At 37.8% G+C, this 21,914-nt stretch overlaps 2 protein-coding genes across 2 annotated transcripts in view; both read left to right on the forward strand.

Annotated features, from left to right (window-relative positions):
• Positions 1-21,914, forward strand: part of LOC142832944 (uncharacterized) — a 776,034-nt gene that overhangs the window by 384,938 nt on the left and 369,182 nt on the right. The gene's annotated exons all lie outside the window — the stretch shown is intronic.
• LOC142837665 (vomeronasal type-1 receptor 4-like) lies at positions 13,686-14,636 on the forward strand. The gene has a single exon (XM_075952900.1). The coding sequence runs from the start codon at positions 13,692-13,694 to the stop codon at positions 14,634-14,636; it is 945 nt and encodes a 314-aa protein (XP_075809015.1). The 5' UTR covers positions 13,686-13,691.

The raw sequence follows: 21,914 nt of genomic DNA on the forward strand, positions 1-21,914 counted from the left end.
TGTCTCATATATTATTGGCCAAGAAAATAATTTAATCACCCTTAAATTCTGCTTAATGCAAGAATTCTCTTGCATTATTTAAAAAAGACATATTCTTTGGAAAATACCACAAAAATAACTTTTGCCATGATTTCTGTTACAGTCCTTGGTTCATTCTGAAAGCTATTGAGCTAGCCTCCACAGTTCACATTACTCTCATAAGTAAAGGTTTCTAGACTTCAAATAGAATGCTTCATTATGCTCCTCTGGAAGAATTAAATTGTATTCATAATTTAATTTTCTCAAATCTTCCAAATTCCCACAAATTCCCACAGAGTTTTCATAGCACCATCTTCCTCTTGCATAAAAACTTATAGTTACATTTTGTTGTGATGATGAGTCACCATGACTGTACACCACGTACAGGAGAGTTTTGACTTTAGAGTCCAGATTGACTGCTATTTATGGTGGGGAAGCATTGACACATGAAGCAAACATGGCAGAAAGAGCAGGGCACTGACATGAAGTTGTGTGATCACATCTTCATATTCAACAGAAAGCAGAAAGCATCCAGGAAGTATACAATAATTTTAAAGTAAAATTTAGGCCCAGTAAACCACTTTCTCCAGCAAGGCTGTACTGTCCAATTCTTCCTAAAATAGTGGGAGCCAAGTGCTCAAATTCCTAAGTATGTGTGGATTATTTTTCATTCAAACCACAACATTTTCCACTTAATAAATCCTGACCATGAGAAGAGTTTTCTACATTTGTACTTTGTTGAATTCCGTTATCATAACTCGGCTAGCTCTGGAAGCTAAAGGTTTACAAGTGGATCAGAAGTAATGCTTTCTTGTGTAAACTATAATCTCTGTCTCTATTGTCCTAAAACCTTCAAAGATCAATGCTTATTGGCTTGACAGTAAATGTTATGCTGCTACTTTGTCTGTTTCTTTACTAATGCCAAAAACTGAAAACTCTATATTTTTCTCTAAAACAAAATGCTAGGCGATTCTACTTTCAACTCAGTGCTTTTACATTGAGAAGATAGACGCAGCTTACAGAATACTTAATGAAAACAACTGTTTTCATTTGTGAATAATAAACTTCAAATGAATTCTATAATGGCCAGGACTGTGTCCAGACTTTGGGCCATTTGGGGGTGATATTTGTAAATTTGTAATTTTTTTCTAAGACATGTACAATTCATCATTTTGAGTTAGTTTGTATGCAGTGTAGAATGATTGTAATGATTCCAGGTGCAAATTTTGACACTGAGGTTTTTTTTTTTTTTGTCGCTTCAGTAGCTATCTCTGTATTGTTGACTCACTGTTTTGATGAGTGCTTAAAATCAGGCAAAGCATGGATCTGATAATTAATTATTCCTTTGTTTTTGTTTAGAAGAACCTAGAGAAAGCTGGAGTCCAATGAAACAAGAAACTTCTTTGTAAGGTCCTCACTCATGAAACTTTGACAAGCTTTGTAGCCTCTATCACTGTTGTCTTTTAGGTGTCATGAGAAGTTAAGAACCTCGCTGAAAAACTCACCTCTTCAGAGACATGTAGAAGAAACCACTAAAGAGCTTTGGTAGTTATCCCAAAGCCATGAACTCTCATTGCCAGTGTTGTTGGAATAAAAACTGCAGTTTAGAAAAGGGATGATGTTACAGAGCCTCAAACCTTTATCTCAGAGTTGTGCTGTGTATTTATCCCACAAGACTGAATTTCATGGTGTCAGGAGCTGTACACACACATCAGAAAGTTTGTCATAGATGATTCAGGTGAAAATTAGGTATCCCATATAGGAAGTAAAGCCAGAGAAGAAGGTGGAACTGGTAAGAGTGTATTTAGAGAAATGGATTCTTGGTGTAAAAATGGATGCTGTGAAATTTAATTCAAAAAGAGGTGTCTAAGACTTTCTGAGCTGATATGTACGCATTACATAGGAAGTGGTCTACAGTGCCCATGTGTTGCAGACTACTTCCCAATTTCTCTTCTATCAGGTTCAGTGTGTTCAGATTAATATTGAGGTCTTTAATTCATCTGGACTTGAATTTTGTGCATGTCATTCTTTGCTGGTGGGAATGCAAACTTGTACAACTACTGCGGAAATCAGTGTGGCGGTTTCTCAGGAAATTGGGAGTCAACCTACCTCAGGATCTCGCAATTCCACTCTTGGGAATATACCCAAGAGATGCCCAATCATACTACAAAAGCATTTGTTCAACTATGTTCATAGCCAACATTATTTGTAATAGCCAGAGCCTGGAAACAACTTAGGTGCCCCTCAATAGAAGAATGGATAAAGAAGGTGTGTCATATATACACTTTAGAGCTCTACTCAGCAGTAAAAAACAATGACATCTTGAATTTTGCATGCAAATGGATGGAAATAGAAAACACTTTACTGAGTGAGATAACCCAGACCCAAAAAGATGAATATGGTATGTACTAACTCATAAGTGGATTCTAGCCATAAATAAAGGACATTGAGCCTATAATCTGTGATCCTAGAGAAGCTAAATAAGAAGGTGAAACCAAAGAAAAACATAGTTATCCTCTTGGATATTGGAAGATGACAAGGTCATCGGGCAAAAGTTGGAAACTTGGGGGTGGAGGTGGGGTGGGGGTAAGGGGAAATGGGGAGAAAAAAGTGAGAAGGGGGAATAGGGAGAGCTTGGGGGAATAGGATGGTTGGGATGGAGGAAGGGTGGATATGGGAGCAGGGAAGTATATATCTTAATTAAGGGAGCCATTTTAGGGTTGGCAAGAGACTTGACTCTAGAGGTGTCCCCAGGTGTCCATGGAGATGTCCCCAGCTAGATCTTTGGGCAGCTGAGGAGAGGGAACCTGACTACAGTCATACTGATGAATATCTTGCATATCACCATAGAACCTTTATCTGGCGATGGATGAAGCTAGAGACAGAGACCCACAATGGAGCATTGGACTGAGCTCCCAAGGTCCAAATGAGGAGCAGAAGGAGGGAGAACATGAGCAAGGAAGTCAGGACCACAAGGGGTGCACCCACCCACTGAGACAGTGGGGCTGATCTATTGGGAGCTCACCAAAGCAAGCTGGACTGGGACTGATGGAGCATATCATCAAACCAGACTCTCTGAACGTGGCTGACAAGAAGGGCTGACTGAGAAGGCAAGGACAATGGCATTGGGTTTTGATCCTACTGCAGGAACTGGCTTTGTGGGAACCTAGTCTGTTTGGATGCTCACCTTCCTAGACCTGGATGGAGAGGGGAGGACCTTGGACTTCCCACAGGGCAGGGAACCCTGACTGCTCTTTGGACTGGAGAGGGAGGGGGAGGGGGATGAAGGGAAGGGGAGGGAAATAGGAGAAGGGGAGGAGGTGGAAAATTTTACGTAAAAATAAATAAATAAATAAAAGGAAAAAAGGGAGGAAAAAAGAAGAAAAAAGAGAAGCAACTAAGCAAAGTCACACCCCAATAAAAATTTCTCCATCTACACAGTGTAATGCAAAAAAATCTCAGGTGAATATTTAATATTCCAAATAATCATGACATCTGACTTTGATTGTAGCTATTGCCACTCAAATTTAGACATCATTTATATGAAGCAAAGATTAACTCTAGGTTTTCAGTATGAAAATGATAGATTCTGGTGTAACAGTTTCATGTGAATAATACAGATTTCATTGGGATAATAGTAATCATTTAATCCTGGAAAGGTACAGAGTGTGGACCTGCTTGTGGTATAAAACTTGTTCCTGAGCTGCATTATATCTAGGTCAAGGGTAGGAGCTGTGTTTCTCACAGTCAGTGGATATGACTGATGGGGATACTTTCCATCTTGAACTTGGAAACACAATGTTGTGTGGAAAATGACGTTTTAATTTTTAGTCATGAATATTAATAAACCAAGAAAAATGTATCTTATTTCTTCTGGTTTAGTAACCCTCTTGTGCCACTGAAACATCAGGATGAGTTTTCCAGTTCTCAGTGCAGGATGCTGAGGCAATTAAGAGCTCTGCTTCTGGGAGACAAAAATGTGACCACAGAACTACAAGAACATGCTACATTTTCTTTTTAACTTGAATTGTTATAATGTATGACATTTCATAGGGTTCAGATGATACTCCTTGAGTGTATTTTAGTTCAGTGCCATTCCAAAATCTTGACATTTTGTCAATTTTAGACTTTTTAAAGAAATTAGTAAACATAAACCTTTAAATTGAAATTCATAATTAAATTTCCTCTATGTCCATCGATGTTTCTGCTGAGGTAATGTGTGATTTTGGTTGAGTTCACATTGTATTTGTGAGTTTACATGAGAGAAAGAGAGTATGGGGTGGTCTCTGTTGGGGGTGGCGAGTGTATGTGTGTTATATGGGATTTTTGTGCACAAGTGTATAAATATTCATATGTATGTGATTGTATGATTATGTGTGTTTGTATGTGTGCGTGTTTATGAGAGTGTATCTGATTATGTGTTTTAGTATGTGTATCTCTGTTTGTGTGTCTTATCATTCTCTCTGTGTGGAGTCAGAGGAGAAACTAAGCTGTCTTTCTTCAGAATTTTATTTTTGTTTGTATTTTTTGAGACATCCTTAACTTTCTGAATGTTCTAGGCTTACTGAATGGAGAGCTTTTAGGATCCACATTTTTTGTTTCCTCAACCCTTGGATGATAGCTTTGTGACACCACAGAGTATTTTATTAGTTGTACAAGTGGAACTAAATCTCTCTCATGTGTATAAGGCAAAGTCATCAGCACCGGAGCTATCTCCTTAACCTGGTATAATTTATGCCACATTGTTACATTGAATATTATTTTCCTGCACACAAAGTGAGAATCAATGTAACAGAGTTCATTGTTTCAGTAGATAGATAGTAGTATGTGGTCCCTCAGAAATGTATTTGATGCCAAAATATGTATTGAGTCATTCCTGCCCTCATCAACCCAACTTGACCACAGGCAGTTTCTGTTTGACTAAACTGTTGTTTGAACATGTCACTTTAATATAATTCCAGAATCTTTTCAAATGTGTCCATTTAATGGAACCCCTCTTTTGGCTTTCTCTGACTTTGAGATTGTAAAATAAATGTGTTTAATCATAGTCCTTTAGCAATTTAAGACATCACAGAATTCAAATAGAATAACGTGATGCCAGAGAAAAGCAACCCAAAAAAGACTATTTTAGCTGGCTTTTTAGGGGAGAGTTTTCAATTGAAGCAAAAGAGTAAAATCATGATGTTGAGCCTGTGATTAATGGAATAGGGGAGGGAATGAGGCCAAGGTGTTTGAACAGAATGGCTGGAAATTTGACAGCACAGTAGAAGATGAGGACAGAGTTTAGAGAAGCATACCATGCATCATTCTTTTACATGTGAAAGTAATTTTGAACAGTACATTCATTAGTCACTATTTTATTTTTTGAAATGATACCACAGCAAAGGCAACTTATAGATAATACAGCCCTTAATGGGGCAGGCTTGTTTGCAGCTTCAAAGGGCTTGTCCATGGTAATCCTGGTGGATTAATGTGGTGGCAAGACAGCAGGCATTGTACTGGGGAGGCAGCTAAGAGATTTATATTCTGATCTTCAGGTAGCTGACAGAAAAAGAGACAATGAGTATGGAGCGGATTTTTGAGACCTCAAAACCTACCCCTCACTGACACATTTCCCTCAACAATTTTGTAATTCCATCAAGGGTATCATACCTCGTAATCTTCCTAATTCTTTTGAAGTAGTTCACTAAGTGAGAGCTAAGCTTTTAAATATATGAGTTTATGGCAGTGTCCTCATTAAAATAATTCCATCAGGTGTTTCCTTACTCATTCTAAGTAACATATAATTGTCTATTACCACATGAAATGAAACATTTATAAATATTGCAATATATAATATACATCTAATATCCTTAATGTATGATACATTTTGATAAGTCATATAATCTTCAGAATTTTCATCAACTGATGTGGGGAAGGCTGCATGGGGATCACAGGTTTGAAAGTAAACAAAGTTATTATTTGACACTGGATGGTGGTGAAAATTGTTAGACATCCCAGCAGAAATGTCCAGGACCCAGCTGGAGACAGGATTATAGAAGTCTTTGAGAATTATATGTATGGAAGAGAAATGTATCTACAAGGCAAAAGGCTGTGCATGTTAACAGGACCAGAAAAATTTCAGGCACTAGGACATGGGACACTCCACATTCAGATAAACCAGTATTTTAACCACTGGCTTACACTTTTCCTTGTGTGCAAGTCATTCTAAACTGTCCACTCAAGTTTATTCAACTAGACCATCCCTTCACATGCCAAGAAAGATGTATTATCTTATTCCAATCAAATTAGTTGCTTCAGCAAAAATTCTAAGAAAATGCTCACTTAAATACCTGAATTTCACAAGACTGTACCTCTGTTTACAATGTCTTTTTCAAATTATTTTCATGCAATCTTAAAGCTCAAAATTAAAAAAAATGAACAACCAATTTTTACATTGGCAAAAATGGTATTTTACAGCTGAGTAGAACTCTAAAGTGTATATGTGCCACACCTTCGTTATCCATTCTTCCATTGAGGGGTATCTAGGTTGTTTCTAGGTTCTGGTTATTACAAATAGTGCTGCTATGAACATAGTTGAACAAATGCTTTTGTATTATGATTGGGCATCCCTTGGGTATATTCCCAACAGTGGAATTGTGGGATCCTGAGGTAGATTGACTCCTAGTTTCCTGAGAAACCACCACACTGATTTCCAAAGTCGTTGCACAAGTTTGCATTCCCACCAGCAATGGATGAGTGTTCCCCTCATGCCACAACCTTTCCAGCATAGGCTATCATTGGCGTTTTTGATTTTAGCCATTCTGACAGGTGTAAGATGGTATCTCAAAGTTGTTTTGATTTGCATTTCCCTGATGGCTAAGGAAGTTGAGCATGACCTTAAGTGTCTTTTGGCCATTTGAAATTCTTCTGTGGAGAATTCTCTGTTCAGTTCAGTACCCCATTTTTTAATTGGGTTAATTAGAGTTTTAATGTCTAGTTTCTTGAGTTCTTTATATATTTTGGAGACCAGACCATTGTCTGATGCAGGGTTGGTGAAGATCTTCTCCCATTCAGTAGGTTGCCTTTTTGTCTTAATGACAATGTCCTTTGCATTACAGAAGCTTCTCAGTTTCAGGAGGTCCCATTTATTCATTGTTGCTTTTATTGTCTGTGCTACTGGCATTATATGTAGGAAGTGGTCTCCTGTGCCTATGTGTTGCAGACTACTTTCCCACGTTCTCTTCTATCAGGTTCAGTTTGGTCAGATTTACATTGAGGTCTTTAATCCATTTGGACTTGAGTTTTGTGCATTTTGAATTTTGCATGCAAATGTATGGAAATAAAAAACGCTTTACTGAGTGACATAACCCAGACCCCAAAAGAGGAATATGGTATGTAGTCACTCATAAGTGGATTCTAGCAATAAACAAAGGACATTGAGCCTATAGTTCTTGATTCTAGAGAAGCTAAATAAGAAGGCGAACCCAAAGAAAAAGATATATTTATCCTCCTGGATACTGGAAGTAGACAAAATCCCCAGCCAAAACTTGGGAGCACGGGGATAGAGATGGGTTGGGGGAAAGGGGAGATGGGGAGAGAGAAGGGAGAAGGGAAAGATTGCGGAGAGCTTGGGAGAATGGGATGGTTGAGATGGAGGAAGGGTAGATATGGGAGCAGGGAAGAAGATATCTTAACTAAGGGAGCCATTTTAGGGTTGGCAAGAGACTTGGCTCTAGAGGGGTTCCCAGGTGTCCAAGGGAATTTCCCCAGCTAGGTCCGTGGGCAGCAGAGGAGAGGGTGACTGAACTGTCCTTATCCCATAGCCACACTGATGAATATCTTGCCTATCACTATAGAACTTTCATCTGGTGATGGATGGAGATAGAGACAGAGACCTACATTGGAGCACTGGACTTAGCTTCCGAGGCCCAAATAGCGAGAAGAAGGGAGAACCTTTAGTAAGGAAGTCAGGACTGCGAGGGGTGCTTCTACCCATGTAGATGGTTGGACTGATCTAATGGGAGCTCACCAAGGCCTGCTGGACTGGGACTGATGGAGCATGTGATCAAACCTGACCCTCTGAATGTGGCTTACAATGAGGGCTGACTGAGATCCAATGATAATGAACCTGATTTTGACTCCACTGCATGTACTGGCTTTTTGGGAGCCTAGTCTGTTTGGATGCACACCTTCCTAGACCTGGATGGACGGGGGGCTTGGACTCCCCACAGATCAGGGAACCCTGACTTCTCTTAGGACTGGAGAACGAGGGGGAGAGGGAGTGGGGGGAGTGGGAGGGAAATGGGAGGATGGGAAGAGGTGGAAATGTTTAATAAATTAAAAAAACGTATTTTAACAATTGTCAGTGGAGTGAAGTGCTTGAATAGAGAGTGTATATGTGTACACACACACACAGATATATATATATATATATATATATATATATATATATATATATATTTGAAGGGTTTGGGTTTAGTATAATATTATTCTCCTTCTATACCTGTGGTCCAATGTTTTTATATTTTATTATGTCTCAAAGCTTCCCATATTTTCTTCCCTATCACTCTAAGCTCCTCGCTTGTCTTAAAGAGTGTTTATGTCCCATTCTCTGTGATCCATCTCTGTTTGTCAGTTTCCAACATGATCCATTCTGTTAGTGAGGCTTCCCATAGAGGTTTTTATTCCTAGCATCATGTCAGTTTTGATTTTTCTTCCATGGTTTTATTATCTATTTATTTATTTACTTTATAATGATTCCTCCTTTCATTAATTTGATATATTTTTATTTTTAAATGTACTCTTGTCTTTTTGAGTTGTTTAGGCATACTTCTAATCATTCTTCTGTATTCTTTGGTCAGAAAGTTTTCCAGATGACATTCATTAGAATTAATTCCTGTAGAGTTATTCATTTTAGAAAATGATATGTGTCTGAATTTTTGTTGTTGCTCTTTTTTTTCTGTGCTAGATCTTACTAATCTGGAGTGTGTTGTCTTTTTCCTGTTTATTGAAATCTTTTGCCTCTTTCACTGTAGATCTTTACCTGGAGGGTAGTAACTCATACTAGAGATTATGTGTTTCTTTCCCTCTTCTTCTCTTGCTCTGGTTAGGACTACAGGCTTTTTTGCAACTTTCCCATTCCATGTCAGTTACTCTTTCATGTCTAAGGTCGTTGGGTCGTGTGCCTCAGTAATCTTTGTGGTTATTTGGATTGGTTCTTGTTGTCTCATCTATATGTGGAGATAATAGTCCCTGATGGACAGTTATCATTTATTTGTGTGGTCATGTATAAAATGAGAGCAGGAAAAAAATCCATTTAGAATCAAGGACAGCATAGGAAAATTTTGGATTTTGTGAGTATAGAGGAGCAAGAAGAGGTGGAACAAAGACTTTAACTGGATTTGTTAGTGAGAGGCTCCAGAGGGTCTGTACAATTGAGAATATGCAGCTTCACACCTCTCACCACCTGTCCTCTGTGGTTTTGCTGCCTGCAAAGTAGACCTGGGTTCATCACATTCCCAAGACACTGTCTGCCTTTGAAACTTTGAATACTAATAATTTCTTCATATTGTTTACAAAATGAATGATATATCTCTACCTTAGGTATAGATAAGCAGTAGAGCATGTGTGTAGGTGGGCAAGAATGCCTTACGCAAAACATACTATCCTGAATATACTCTATCTTCCTTTACATAGAACATTTTGGTTTCTTTGTTGCTAGCGTATTCTGAAGAATTACTAAAGTACAGAGAGAGCTTCGAACAAAGGCACCTTTTGTGTTTTGGATTTGAAGGTGGTCTGGTATAGACAGTATCTCTTTCACTTCTCTGTTGGCCTAAAATCCTAAAAATAAGATTGTTCATGGACAGAAGATAAATTTTCAAGCTTTCTTATACTTTTTCTTATTAAAAGCTAAAGAATGAATACTCCTTACCTAGTTAGTAGAAAAAAAGAGTCTGTATTTTTCTGGTTTCTATTCAGTGCTTTAAGAAAGTGAAAGCGATAATTCTTTATATGAAACTTATTGGATATATTTGATGTCATTTGTAAGGAATTATTATATAAATAAATTCTTCTAGGAAAAGGTTCTGTTCAGACTTTCAGTTATTCCTGGGTTTATAACTGCATTTTTCCCCAGCATATTTTTTATATCATTATGTTCAATTTATGTGCATTGAGTTCAGTTGGAACTAATAATTTCTTGCACAGATTGGGATATCACTTTCCCAATTACTTGTACTTCAGTAGAATTCTCAGAACTCATGAATGATTGTATTCAGTGGGGTGTTCTGAAAGTGAGCAGTGCTAGGATCTAAAAGTCAATAATTCTCTTGATTTGGTTGGGATATCCAAGAGAAGACTAGCTACATCCAGAGACTTCTTACAGGAACCACAAACATTAGACTTTGTTAATCATTGAACCTTCCCTCCTAATCAGCCTCACAAATCAGGATGATGTATAAATCTCTCCAAACGTATTTTCTCACTGGAAACACTTACAAGTTACTCAACAGTGTCTGTGGTAATAATCAACTGGAAAATTTCAGAAAAGTTCTTATATCCCAAAGCAAGCTCTGTCATCATAACTGTGGGTGAGATACTAATTGCTTTTCTGAAGGGAGTTGAAGTCACTGATCTATGAACCTTTATCTTAGGGTTGTACTGGTAATCTCACCCATAGTGTCTGTCCTGTCAGGAGTTGCACATTGAGCTGAAAGTGCTGCAAAGGGAAAAGTCAGGTGTGTACATTGTTTTTCATCCTTAATGGCAAAGAAGGCAATGAAGAGAGGTATGGTAAGTGCATACATCTTAAAATTGATTCTTGGTAGAAGCAGAAGAATAGAGACCCAGCCAAAAAACAGGGAGACTTTCTGAGCTGTATGCAAAGTTAGTATGGAAAAAGGAGTGTCGCTGAACTTATACTAATTCTTGATGAAGCAAAAGAGTAATAAATCTTCCCTCAGATTGTCTACTAAAACTGTGAAACCTAATAATATCTGATTTCAAACAGGACCATGTTAATTACATGACTCAGGTTTCCGTTTATTGTACAGCTGAATCATAAATTAATTTTGCAATATGACAATCACAAATTTTGTAAAATGATTCTGTATTTATAAGTAGACCTGACAAATGGAACTAAGAAAGTCATCTAATCCTAGGATGTAACTAGAATCTAGCCCTTTTTGGGGGAAATGTTTTTAGGCACTACTATATATGTGATGGGACAAGAACTTTCTTTCATAACAGTAACTGTTTTCTTTCTTGAACTTGGAAAAGCTATGTTAAAAATAGAAGTGGCAATGTCATTGTATATCATGAATAATTCTGGTCTAACACACATACAGTTTCTGTGATTAGCCCCTGTTTAGTGATATTCTGAAGTTACTGTATTCTCAGAATGTGTTTTCTCTTTCCATTCCTGAATTTTCCAGAGTTTATAGCCTTATGTATGTCAGACAAGAGAATAAGTTTTATTAATTCCACAATACATATTGTATTTAACACATTTCATGCAATTTGTAAAATTGCATATTTTACAAATTCTATCTGTGCATGTTTTGTTGACAAGTTGTTCATAAGTTTTGATTCATTATGATGTAATAGACTTACATCATAACAACATGGTAATTAAAGGTTTAAAATGGAAGTTTGGGACGGAGTTCTCTTGTATTCAGGTGAGCATGAACTTAAGTTAGAATGTGGAGCCAGAGTAAAGCTTCAGTTGTACTTACTCAGACATTTTTATTTTATAATTTTTGAGTCAGATTCTGGTATAATACTATACTTTTTTGTCAGCCTGGAACGGAGAGTTAACTGACTGTGCCCCTTCCTTACTATTTGAATTATAACTGTGGGCTCCCACCTCCAGATTTTTACGTGAATTTTGAAGATTGTAGTTGGATCCTCATCTCATAGAACAAGAACTAGAACAGTTTAGCTATGCCAGTTAGTCACTTCTGGTCTTATGGTAAAGATGAAATCATGGATGTGTTCTCTCTTCTTTGCATCATCCCTTCTTTTTATTCAGTAACTGGGGTTTGTGTTTCTTATGGATGATTCTTAAACACAGGGTGAATTCTATTGCTGCATGTTGTATTCATGTTCTTCAAGATGTTGTCATCTATTGTGTTAAAATATATCATTGAAGTTGTATATTTATTTATAATTTCACAGATTAAAAATGAAAACCACCTTGCTATGTCACACATAGATCAAGAAACTAAGCATTGTCCTGGTGTCAATTCTCGGAATCCCTGGACTGAGGCAGGAGGATTGCTATACAGTCTAGGCCTGCCTGCATTACTGAAGAGGACTCTGTCTGAACACACATACAATCAATAAATAGCAGATTATATTGTTAGATTCCATTTTATTTAAATCACCACATCAATAATAGTGTTCTCTTTTGTTATTTGCAGTAGTGGAAATTATTAGAGTAGGTTCATGACTTTGCTATGTTAAAAGCCAAGAACAACACTTCCATTTATTGATCATTGCATAATTCCTAATAAAAAGCAAGATCTATTACATTTTCAAAGTTGATTTATCTGCATTTCAGTAATATGGATGCATTGCCGATTTTATGTACATCAGCATCGCATAAAGATCAGTCAATAACTGCACTGCTAGAGTACAGGTTTGTACTTTTTGTTTTCAAGTCATTTATTGATTATAAGTTCTGAGCATTATCTGTGTAGGCTTATCTAGTCCATAAAAACTAGGGTTTCTACATGAATATTTAATTCTGTTCTACATTCTCATAGCCTCTCATTTGGAAAATTGTGTGATATAATGTGAACATCATAAATTATACCCAGGACTCTTGTTTCATCCACATGTTTGCCAAGAGTTACTGTTTTTTATGACTTTTGCCTCATATTTCTACTGCTGAGTGATGTACCAGATAATAGATCAGATAGAACTCTGGACTTTCTTCCCATATGTATTATTTATCAGTTATTGTCTTATTCTATTTTTTGTTGGTGTCATTCATATGTTTTCTCTCCATTATGTCAGATAACAATACTTCATGTGCCACATCTCCTCTCTCTTCTCATATTAAGTCTATACTACCATTCTTACATGGATATGTGTAGGGCATGGAATTCAAGCAGTTGCATCTTAATGTAATATTATCTAATTTATTATTTTCACCTCATGATTAGTGCTATTTAATAAAAGTAATTATCAAAGGACAGAAAAACATTCTCTTTTCTGTTGTAATGTTTTTATTTCAATGTTATTATTGGTATTTAAAAGGTATTCACAATGGATTTCTTCCTGGGAGTAGATGGCAAGACAAGACTTTTTCTCCAATATGGGTGAACTTGTAGAATTTGGCACTTTTTCATTTTGAACTTACTGGTCATTGTTTCTACCAGGATAAATTTGACCTATTCTTACTGTTGCTTTTGTGAGTAGTATAATGGGAATTTGCTTCATAAATACATGCATTTGAAGACTTCAACAGTTCTTACTGTTACCATTAGTTTGAAAATAAGTGTGAGAGGTGTTATGTACAGGATCTTTATGAGCTGACCACTTTGTGCTTCCAGTCTTTACTTAATGTGATTCTTGTGCTTTTGTGATATCAGGAATACAGAATCTTCTTAACAAAATAAATCCAAAAGTTTTCTCTGAAAACTGACTGCTGGAGCAATTGTAAGTAGATTTTGCTCAGTTAAACAATGGACTCTAGGAATTTGGGAATAGGAATAATATTCTTGATAGAGAATACAGTTGGAATTCTGGGAAATGTCTCTCTCCTTTCCTACTACCGAGTTATTTATAATAAGAAACATAAAATAAAGCCCTTGGATTTAATTCTCATGCATCTCATTATGGTTAACCTCTTGATTATTCTTTCCAAAGGAATGGGCAACACAATGACAATTTTTAGCTTGAAACATTTCTTCAATGATTTGAGCTACCAACTTTTTATTTATGTGATAAGAGTTTTCAGGAGCATGTCCATTGTCACCATCTTCCTTTTGAGTGTCTTCCAGTCTATCATCATCAGTCCTAGAAACTCCTTTTGGAAAAACCTTAGAGTCAAATCTTCCAAGGATATTGGTCTCTACATTTCTCTAAGCTGGGTCTTGTCCATCATGGTAAATGTTCTTTTACCTTTGTATATGTACATAAAATCAAGAAGGAAAAACATAACAAAAGAGATAGATTTTGAACACTATACTGTTGTAGGTAATGACAAAATCTCAGTTTCCTTATATGTAGCTTTAACAGTGTTTCCTGAACTCTTATTTTCTGTCCTCATTACCTGTTCCAGCAGCTCAATGATTGTCATTTTGTATAGGCACAAACAGCGAGTTCAACACATACGCAGCACTTGTGCTTTCTACAGTAACTCCCCAGAGTCCAGAGCCACTCAGAGCATACTTGTTCGAGTGTTCACCTTTCTGGTTATTTATACCCTCTCTACTCTCTCACACGGTTGCAGTGCTGTACTACTGTCTGGTCAAAATTGGTGGCTTATGAAGATCACAGTCATTATAAGTTTGTGTTTTCCCACTTTGAGCCCCTTTGTACTTAAGAGTCAATCCTCCCCTCTCTGTAGACTGTTCTTTCTCTTGATAAAGGATACAGAATCATCTAATGTTATTGTTACTATTTAAATTGAATGTTTTTTTCAGAATACAGATTTGATAAAAGGAAACAGTACAAAATGCTTTTTGGAAGACATTTTTCTGTATGAGTTAACTTTTAAGGATTATTCTTGTTGCTTCCACTGGTGAAATTTTTATTCAATTATAGAAAAACTCGGCATCCAGGCCTTTTCACCTTTTATGTTACATGTTTCATAGTTTTTCTTTGGTCCTGCTGCATTGAGGAGTACATGCCCAATATATTTTCAACAAATTATCTCCATCTTTGATATCAGATAGACTGATATGTTACATCCTGTGTGCTCTGTACATATATATTCCATGGAAGATAAACTCTACAGGCACGAGACACTCTACCCACAGCTACCATGTAAGCCATTAACTTTCAACACAGAAAGCCTCACTGTTCCAACTTACCAGTGGCCCAAACTCTTGTTACAAATAGGCTCCTGATCACATTGAACTGCAGCTGCTCCAGACGTAGAAGCCACAGTCTTTCATAAGCCAGATCATATTTGCACTCTAACTCATAAGAAAGCCAGAATCCTACCTTTCATGGGAACAAGCAAAAACATGTGATTAAGAAAGTGTAAGAGTATCTTTACAGGACTGTGACTGGAGATTTATAATAAAAGTGTAAGCAAGCCATGCTGCTCTTTATGTATGCAGCAATTTATTCTGTACTCTTCTTTGGTTAATCAGGAAGGATTTTCTAAGTTTCTTCCCCCCCCCCCCAGGATGTGACATTGCATTCAGTGGAATATGCTGCCTTCTTTTCTTCTTAACTATGGACAGAAAATCCGTAGATTCTTGCATAAAGTGTACATAAGTCCTTGGAGTTTGTGGCAGCATCCCAAATTCCCAACAGTGTCAGTGACAACACCTGTAATTGTCTGAAGTGGGTGAGGATAAGAAGAAAGTAACCATCAACAGCAAGATCGTGGGACATTGGATGAAGGCAATGCAAAGAGGTGAGATTATTCATGAGTTACTGGGAAAGTTTCAGAGTTCTGAAAGTAGTTAGGAGCCATGAATCTACCCAGCAAGAACTCAGCCATTATTTACTTCTTCTAATTATGCCCTACTTTCTGATGTTTCCATTATATCCTAAAATATTGGCACCCAAAATTTAAGACATTTGTGTTTGCCAGAATTTTCACTTTGTTTCAGTTTAAGAAATGCTCCTAGGAAGAGATGATGGTCATTCAAGGGAACATACATGGACAGCAACAAATTAAAGCAAGGTAGAACACAGTACCTTTGTGTTTTAAGAGGCCCCAGAAATTTTTAAGTGTTATGGTTATAAGTTAATGTTTATAGGGCTTTCATAGAACATTGAAACATGTCTGAAAAGTGATGGCTTTTTCTTTTGACATTGTTTGGAATAGAAAAAAAAGAATATTTGTAGTAAGATGCAGCCTGCTGTGGGTATAAGGCCAGGAGTGAGATAGTTTGATCTTATGGTAGATCAATTTTCAGTTGTTTGAGGATTCTCCACATTGATTGTTTGGATACTATCAAACAACAAATACATTCCTTTCCAAATATTGTGACTCCACAAGTTTAGTATACAGCATTTATGAATAAGGTATATTGTCAGACTCCTTTTGATGCTTATTTGTCATTCACATCTCAGATTTTCCCATCCTAAGCCATCATGACTGCACATACTGGAAATGACACAGAAGGATAACTTAAATACTATCAGCACTGCAGGTTATAAAAAATAAATGAAAATAGTCTGCTCCAAGGAGATTCCATCACCCCTGAAGTCTCCCTAAGTCTTCTGAGCTCTGGAAACAAGCAGTCAATTGCTTAGGTGGGAAATTGAAAATCAATGAAATAATGCTAAAATTTGCACAGTGTAATTATCTCTCAATAATACAAACCTTTATCAGTGTTCAGCTCTTGATCTAAACCCTAGGAAGAGAGGTCTTCCTCTGCTTTTCCTCTATACTCACGGGTTTCTTTTTGCTATACTTTAGACTTTCATGCTTTGAGTGATCTTTTTCCTGGATTTTGAGTGACATTTTTTCTGCTTTGTCCAATGAACTGTGAGAATGTGACACTATTTTTTTTTGTGGTTCCGTTCTCTGCCAGTTTACTATCTTCCCAATCTCTGAATCCTACAACTTCACTCTCTTGTTCTCCTGGTCATTTTTTCATGTTGAACCTGGCAATGCATTTAATCCAGATTCACTTAACTCATGTCTAATATGACTATGCCTATTTTTTCTTTTTCCATGAGTTCATCCACTTACTTATGCAGGCACAGCACATCATCCCAAGCCTACTCTTCCCTTTTTTCCTTGCAGCACTTTCTCATTATGATCTCTCAGAGCTACCCTATATCACTGCACTAAACATGGTAGTGTTCAACAATTATCAATAATTTCTAGAGATCCCATGAATAGGAATATTTATGCAAAACCAAGCCCAGAAGAGAACAAATATCAAAAATGAGAATGTTGCCGGGCGATGGTGGCGCACGCCTTTAATCCCAGCACTCGGGAGGCAGAGACAGGTGGATCTCTGTGAGTTCGAGACCAGCCTGGTCTACAGAGCTAGTTCCAGGACAGGCTCCAAAGCCACAGAGAAACCCTGTCTCGAAAAACAAAACAAAACAAAACAAAAAACCAAAAAAAACCAAAAATGAAAATGTTTCCTTCACGGTACCAGACTAGTTAAAATAATTTTTTTTTCTAGAAATGTGTGCTAAAGATCTTTGAAGTCCTTTCTGGCCAATGAATGCCTTTTAGAGGTTGATTTTCTACAGTTTCTTTAATTGCAAAAATGTTGCTTTCAATGATACCTCAGAGTAGAGAAGTTGTTGAAGGATTTGAATAGTGTAAATGGCATAACTCATTGGTGCCTTTGAGTTTCATTGGGTGATCAGATGTTGGAATTCCTTGGTTTCTTGCCAGGTCCTTAATCATGGTTCAGGTAGCATAAACCAGTGCACAGTACTGATACCATATTATAGTTAATGAAATATGTCATCAGTTACCCATGGTGATCCTGATAGACAGGGATAAATCCAGACCCCTCTAGCAGGAAAAAAAGAGCCAAAAATCTAGGATTAGCTTGTTCAGTGACTCTGTTTCAGGAACTAGCTGAAGATAAAGTTAGATTGTAATCTTGAGAATAATCTTGAGAAACAGGGTGTTACCCCTTTGTAATTATTACTGGTATTTTTGGAATTTTCAATGACTTGCATTACTGGGTTGTGGTTTCTTCCCTTAAAATACCCCTTCTCCCAGCTACTCGGGGTCGAACTCCTCCCCTGCGTGGGTTATGAGTCTTGGCCCCAGTGCACTGGTTCCTGTCCTGTCAAATAAACCTCGTGTGATTGCAGCAAGGACGGTCTCTCGTGAGTTACTGGGGGTCTTTCAACCTGTGCTGAACAGAAAATTGTAAACATAGTTTCCACTTTCACATGCATAATCAAAGAAGATATCATCACATTTTTTTTTACTATATGAGGTTCTGAACACCTTTTTCTTCTGTAACCTTATCTCACAGAACAAGAAGTCTTTTTGACAGTATTTGCACTACATCTATTGATACCCCAGAATACACTTTCCAACATGGATTCTTACCAGACCTTCCTTCATTGGTCAATTTTCCCCCATGCTGAAACTCTGGGTACTTTAATGAAATATTTTCTATTAAGTTTGGCTAAGGGTATACACAAAACAACATAGTGTTAAAATTTTTCATACAGTGTTGTGACTGTTTGAAATAGAATGTCTCACTGTGGTACTGATATACAAATGACCGTTTTCTGGCAGGAAGATTAAAAGTTTAGGTTGCTATCCATGATAACTCACCTATGATACAAACTAGAATATTGATGCCAGGCTCCAGACCTCAGTGGCCAAGCAGAGACAGAGCTGTATTCAGAGGAGGTGCTGTACCAAATAACTTAACAACTACAAGTTAGCTAGTTTCCTGTCCAAAAGAATCAGTTTCCCATGGAATAAATGGTTCAACACATACTATCCTCCGTCCAATTACTCATAGAAATACTGCCACAATTCTGCTGACTCTTAGTCTGTGTGTACACTCTATCCTGTCTTCTCCAGGAAGCCTATATGCTCAACTTTCAGGTACTTTAAATCCTTGTAAAAATAATGAATGACCCTCTTCTTTAATCCCGGAAACTTGAACCACTTCTCATTATAGTCCCTGCCCTATTGTACAGGTCTCTTAATCCATCTGATGCTCAATGTTTACCTAGTTAATTTCACTTCTTGTTTGTTCTTCCCAGTTCTATGCTTTTCATCCTTATTCATAAATTGTGGATAGCAAATATCTACCAAAGCATCTCATATTTTCCACTATTATGTCCTTGATGATAAGACTGGCAGGAAAGCCATGAAATCTTTAGAATGTGGGTCTTGATGGGAAGAATAGATCATAATACATAGGTCATTCTAGAGAGAACATCAGACTTAAACACTTGAGCTCTTTTCACCTCCCACAATAATCTGAGTTCGAAATATTGATTCTTCATGATGTCCCCTCTTCTTCAGTATCATCTATTTGAGTTTACAACAAAAATTCTTCAATCCTTACTGCCACTGGCCTGACTTGTATATTTTACTGCAGCCATGAGCTTCAGTACAGGTTCTTTTGTGTTCTTCAGGAAGCATTCTGTACAGCATTTGTAAACAAGACAATCAAGGAGAACAATTGCAAGACAAAACAAGAAAAAGAAAAGAAAAAAAATCCCTTTATTAGGCACATCAAGATGAACTGTATGATTATACAGCTGTGTAGGCAATAACCTGTTATTTAGTGAATAGTGAAGTTGTGACTCACAGTACTTCCAGTAATATATTTTGATAGTTTTCTTTTGTTCATGTGTAGCCATGGCTGTCTTGAAGCTAACTGTGTAGATCAAGCTGGCCATGAACTCATAAATATCCATGTGTCTCTGTCTCCCTAGCAGTGGGATTAAATGCATGTGCTACCACCTCTTGGCTAGCAACAATTCCTGTAACCAGCACAACCAAACAGAAAGGTTTCCTAGGATGATGTGCCTTTGGGTCAAAAGCTTTGTAGTGGGTCACTAGGGGTGTTGCACTTCTGCTCATGAACCATGTTGAGGATACCTATGACAAGGTTCAAGAAGCTGAGGCACCATGAGGAAGCACAGTTGAAGACAGGATCAGGTTAGGCTTTGGCTGATAGGGTATTTCCCACAAGCTCGAGGCTAGAGATGTGAGATGGTGTAAGGCCTTTTTAAGTCGAATCCTGTGGACTCACTAGCAGTCATAGTGACATTGTCATTTCCTGCTGGAGAAAACTTTCTTAAGGTCTCTGTGAAATTACTGATGCGTGCAGGATCTACACTAACAGTCCCTCATATAGACAGGGAATCTCTTAAAATAATAGCACCTCAGGACTATGTAGAATAAGACAATTGTTTAACAGCTGTCACTCTTTGGGTCTTATTCCTCAGAAGCTTAAGTTAGTGAAAGAAGACAGAGAGAAATATTTGTTTACCAAAAAGGTCTCTTAATAACATTAACCTCATTTAGCTTTATTCTAATTTTCCTTAAATATTGAGAATGAGTTGATTCATTTGATATCTCTCTGTATTTCTGGACTCCTTTTCACTCTACCATAAAATTTATTGCTCACTATAACACTTCACTCACTTTGAAAGCCCAACTGTGGAGCAATACATTATCACCCTTGTGGTAGTGACTGCATTCACTTAACATATTTGCAGTTCTTCACTATGTTCCCCCCTTAAACATATGTCATGTTGACCTCTGTGAAAACATGCAAAATACTTTCTCTCTCTTGGTCATTTTCTCTTCTTATTTGACTACTTCTAACTAAAGGTTCAGACACTGCACACCACTTCACGCTTCCTCTTCCCTCATTCCCCAAGCTGCATTCTTACTCTGACCTCCCCCAGCTACCCTGTATCATGACTCTGTATGCCCAACTGGACACTGATTGTCATTGACTATTTTGTAGATTTTGTTAATATAATTATTTCCACAAAGCAAGTCCTGAGAAAAACAGAAAACATAAAAATTGTTTTTAACTGCTTACCAAACTGATAACAGAAAACTCTCAGAGGATGACTTTGGTAGTAGTGTCATTTGAGTCTTTTAGTGCCTTCTAAGGGTTTCATTTTCTGCAGTTTCCTTTTCAAATGGTTGTTTCTCATGACATCTACTGGCAGAAAATTTGGGGTGTAATTTTGACGATATGAAAGTCCCATCTTGCTTGGCTGCTCAGCTAGAGGACATCCTTGGTCTCTAGACAGATTTTAAACCTGGGTCCATATATAGTAAGTGTGTACACAACCATACAGACTACAGACTTCATTCACGGGAGCTGTGTTGGGAAAGATGTCTGCTGCCCGTGGCTATCTCCTACTAAACTGAAATGTCTAGACATGATTTACAGTCACATAACTGTTGTGGGAATCCACTCTGCCAATTAGCTTTTGGGGGACTAGCCCAATGGTCATGGTCTGAGCTGCTAGGTGTCTATTGATAACCTGCAGGAGAAAGCTTGCTCGCTTTCTTGCTTTGTCTCTCACTTAGTATGAGGGGAGATCCAGGACAGGAGAGAAACCGTGTGGAATTAACTTACCCTGTATTTGTAAGTTTGTCTCTTTTCCTTGCAGACCTTTAATATATCAGTTTTATTTACCACAATGTGAGAACACACTATCTGATGCCTAGGCTGGCAGAACACTAATAGCTCAACTGGGATTAATTGCCCAACGGGGGCATAGACGGTCTACCTATATAACTGCCCTACCCCACCCCACGCAGGCTACTAGGAATTCTCTGATTAGGCCAGAAATCCACGAGGCGCCATGGGCTCACTTGGTCAAAAGGGCCATATCTGACTCCCTGTTACGTTCGCCAGCTGCTGTAGCTTTCCCTAAACGCATGTGTACTTGATGCCCGCTTGCCTTGGTGCCAGATTCTCCCCACCCTCTCCTGCCTGTGTCCATCCAGGACCCAATGTCTGCCTCTTCCCCTCCACCTGGCTCCATTAACCACCATGTGTTTATTCGACCTAATGGACCACTCTGGTCAAGCTGCTGCAAATGCCACTGCTGAAGCTCCCTGCCCGCTTCCTCATGCTGCTCTAGCCCAGATGTTGTATGCCCACAAGCCCTTTACCGGCCCAGCCTGCCTCAGCTCCGTGCTGCACACAGGGCCTCCTTGTGTCTGTCTACCAGGAACTTTCAGATGCTCTTTGTTTTTCTCTCTCTCTCTAAAAAAAAAAAAAATCATTCTTGTTTGT

Source organism: Microtus pennsylvanicus, chromosome 1, assembly GCF_037038515.1.
Source record: "Microtus pennsylvanicus isolate mMicPen1 chromosome 1, mMicPen1.hap1, whole genome shotgun sequence".
Classification (NCBI taxonomy): Eukaryota; Metazoa; Chordata; class Mammalia; order Rodentia; family Cricetidae; genus Microtus; species Microtus pennsylvanicus.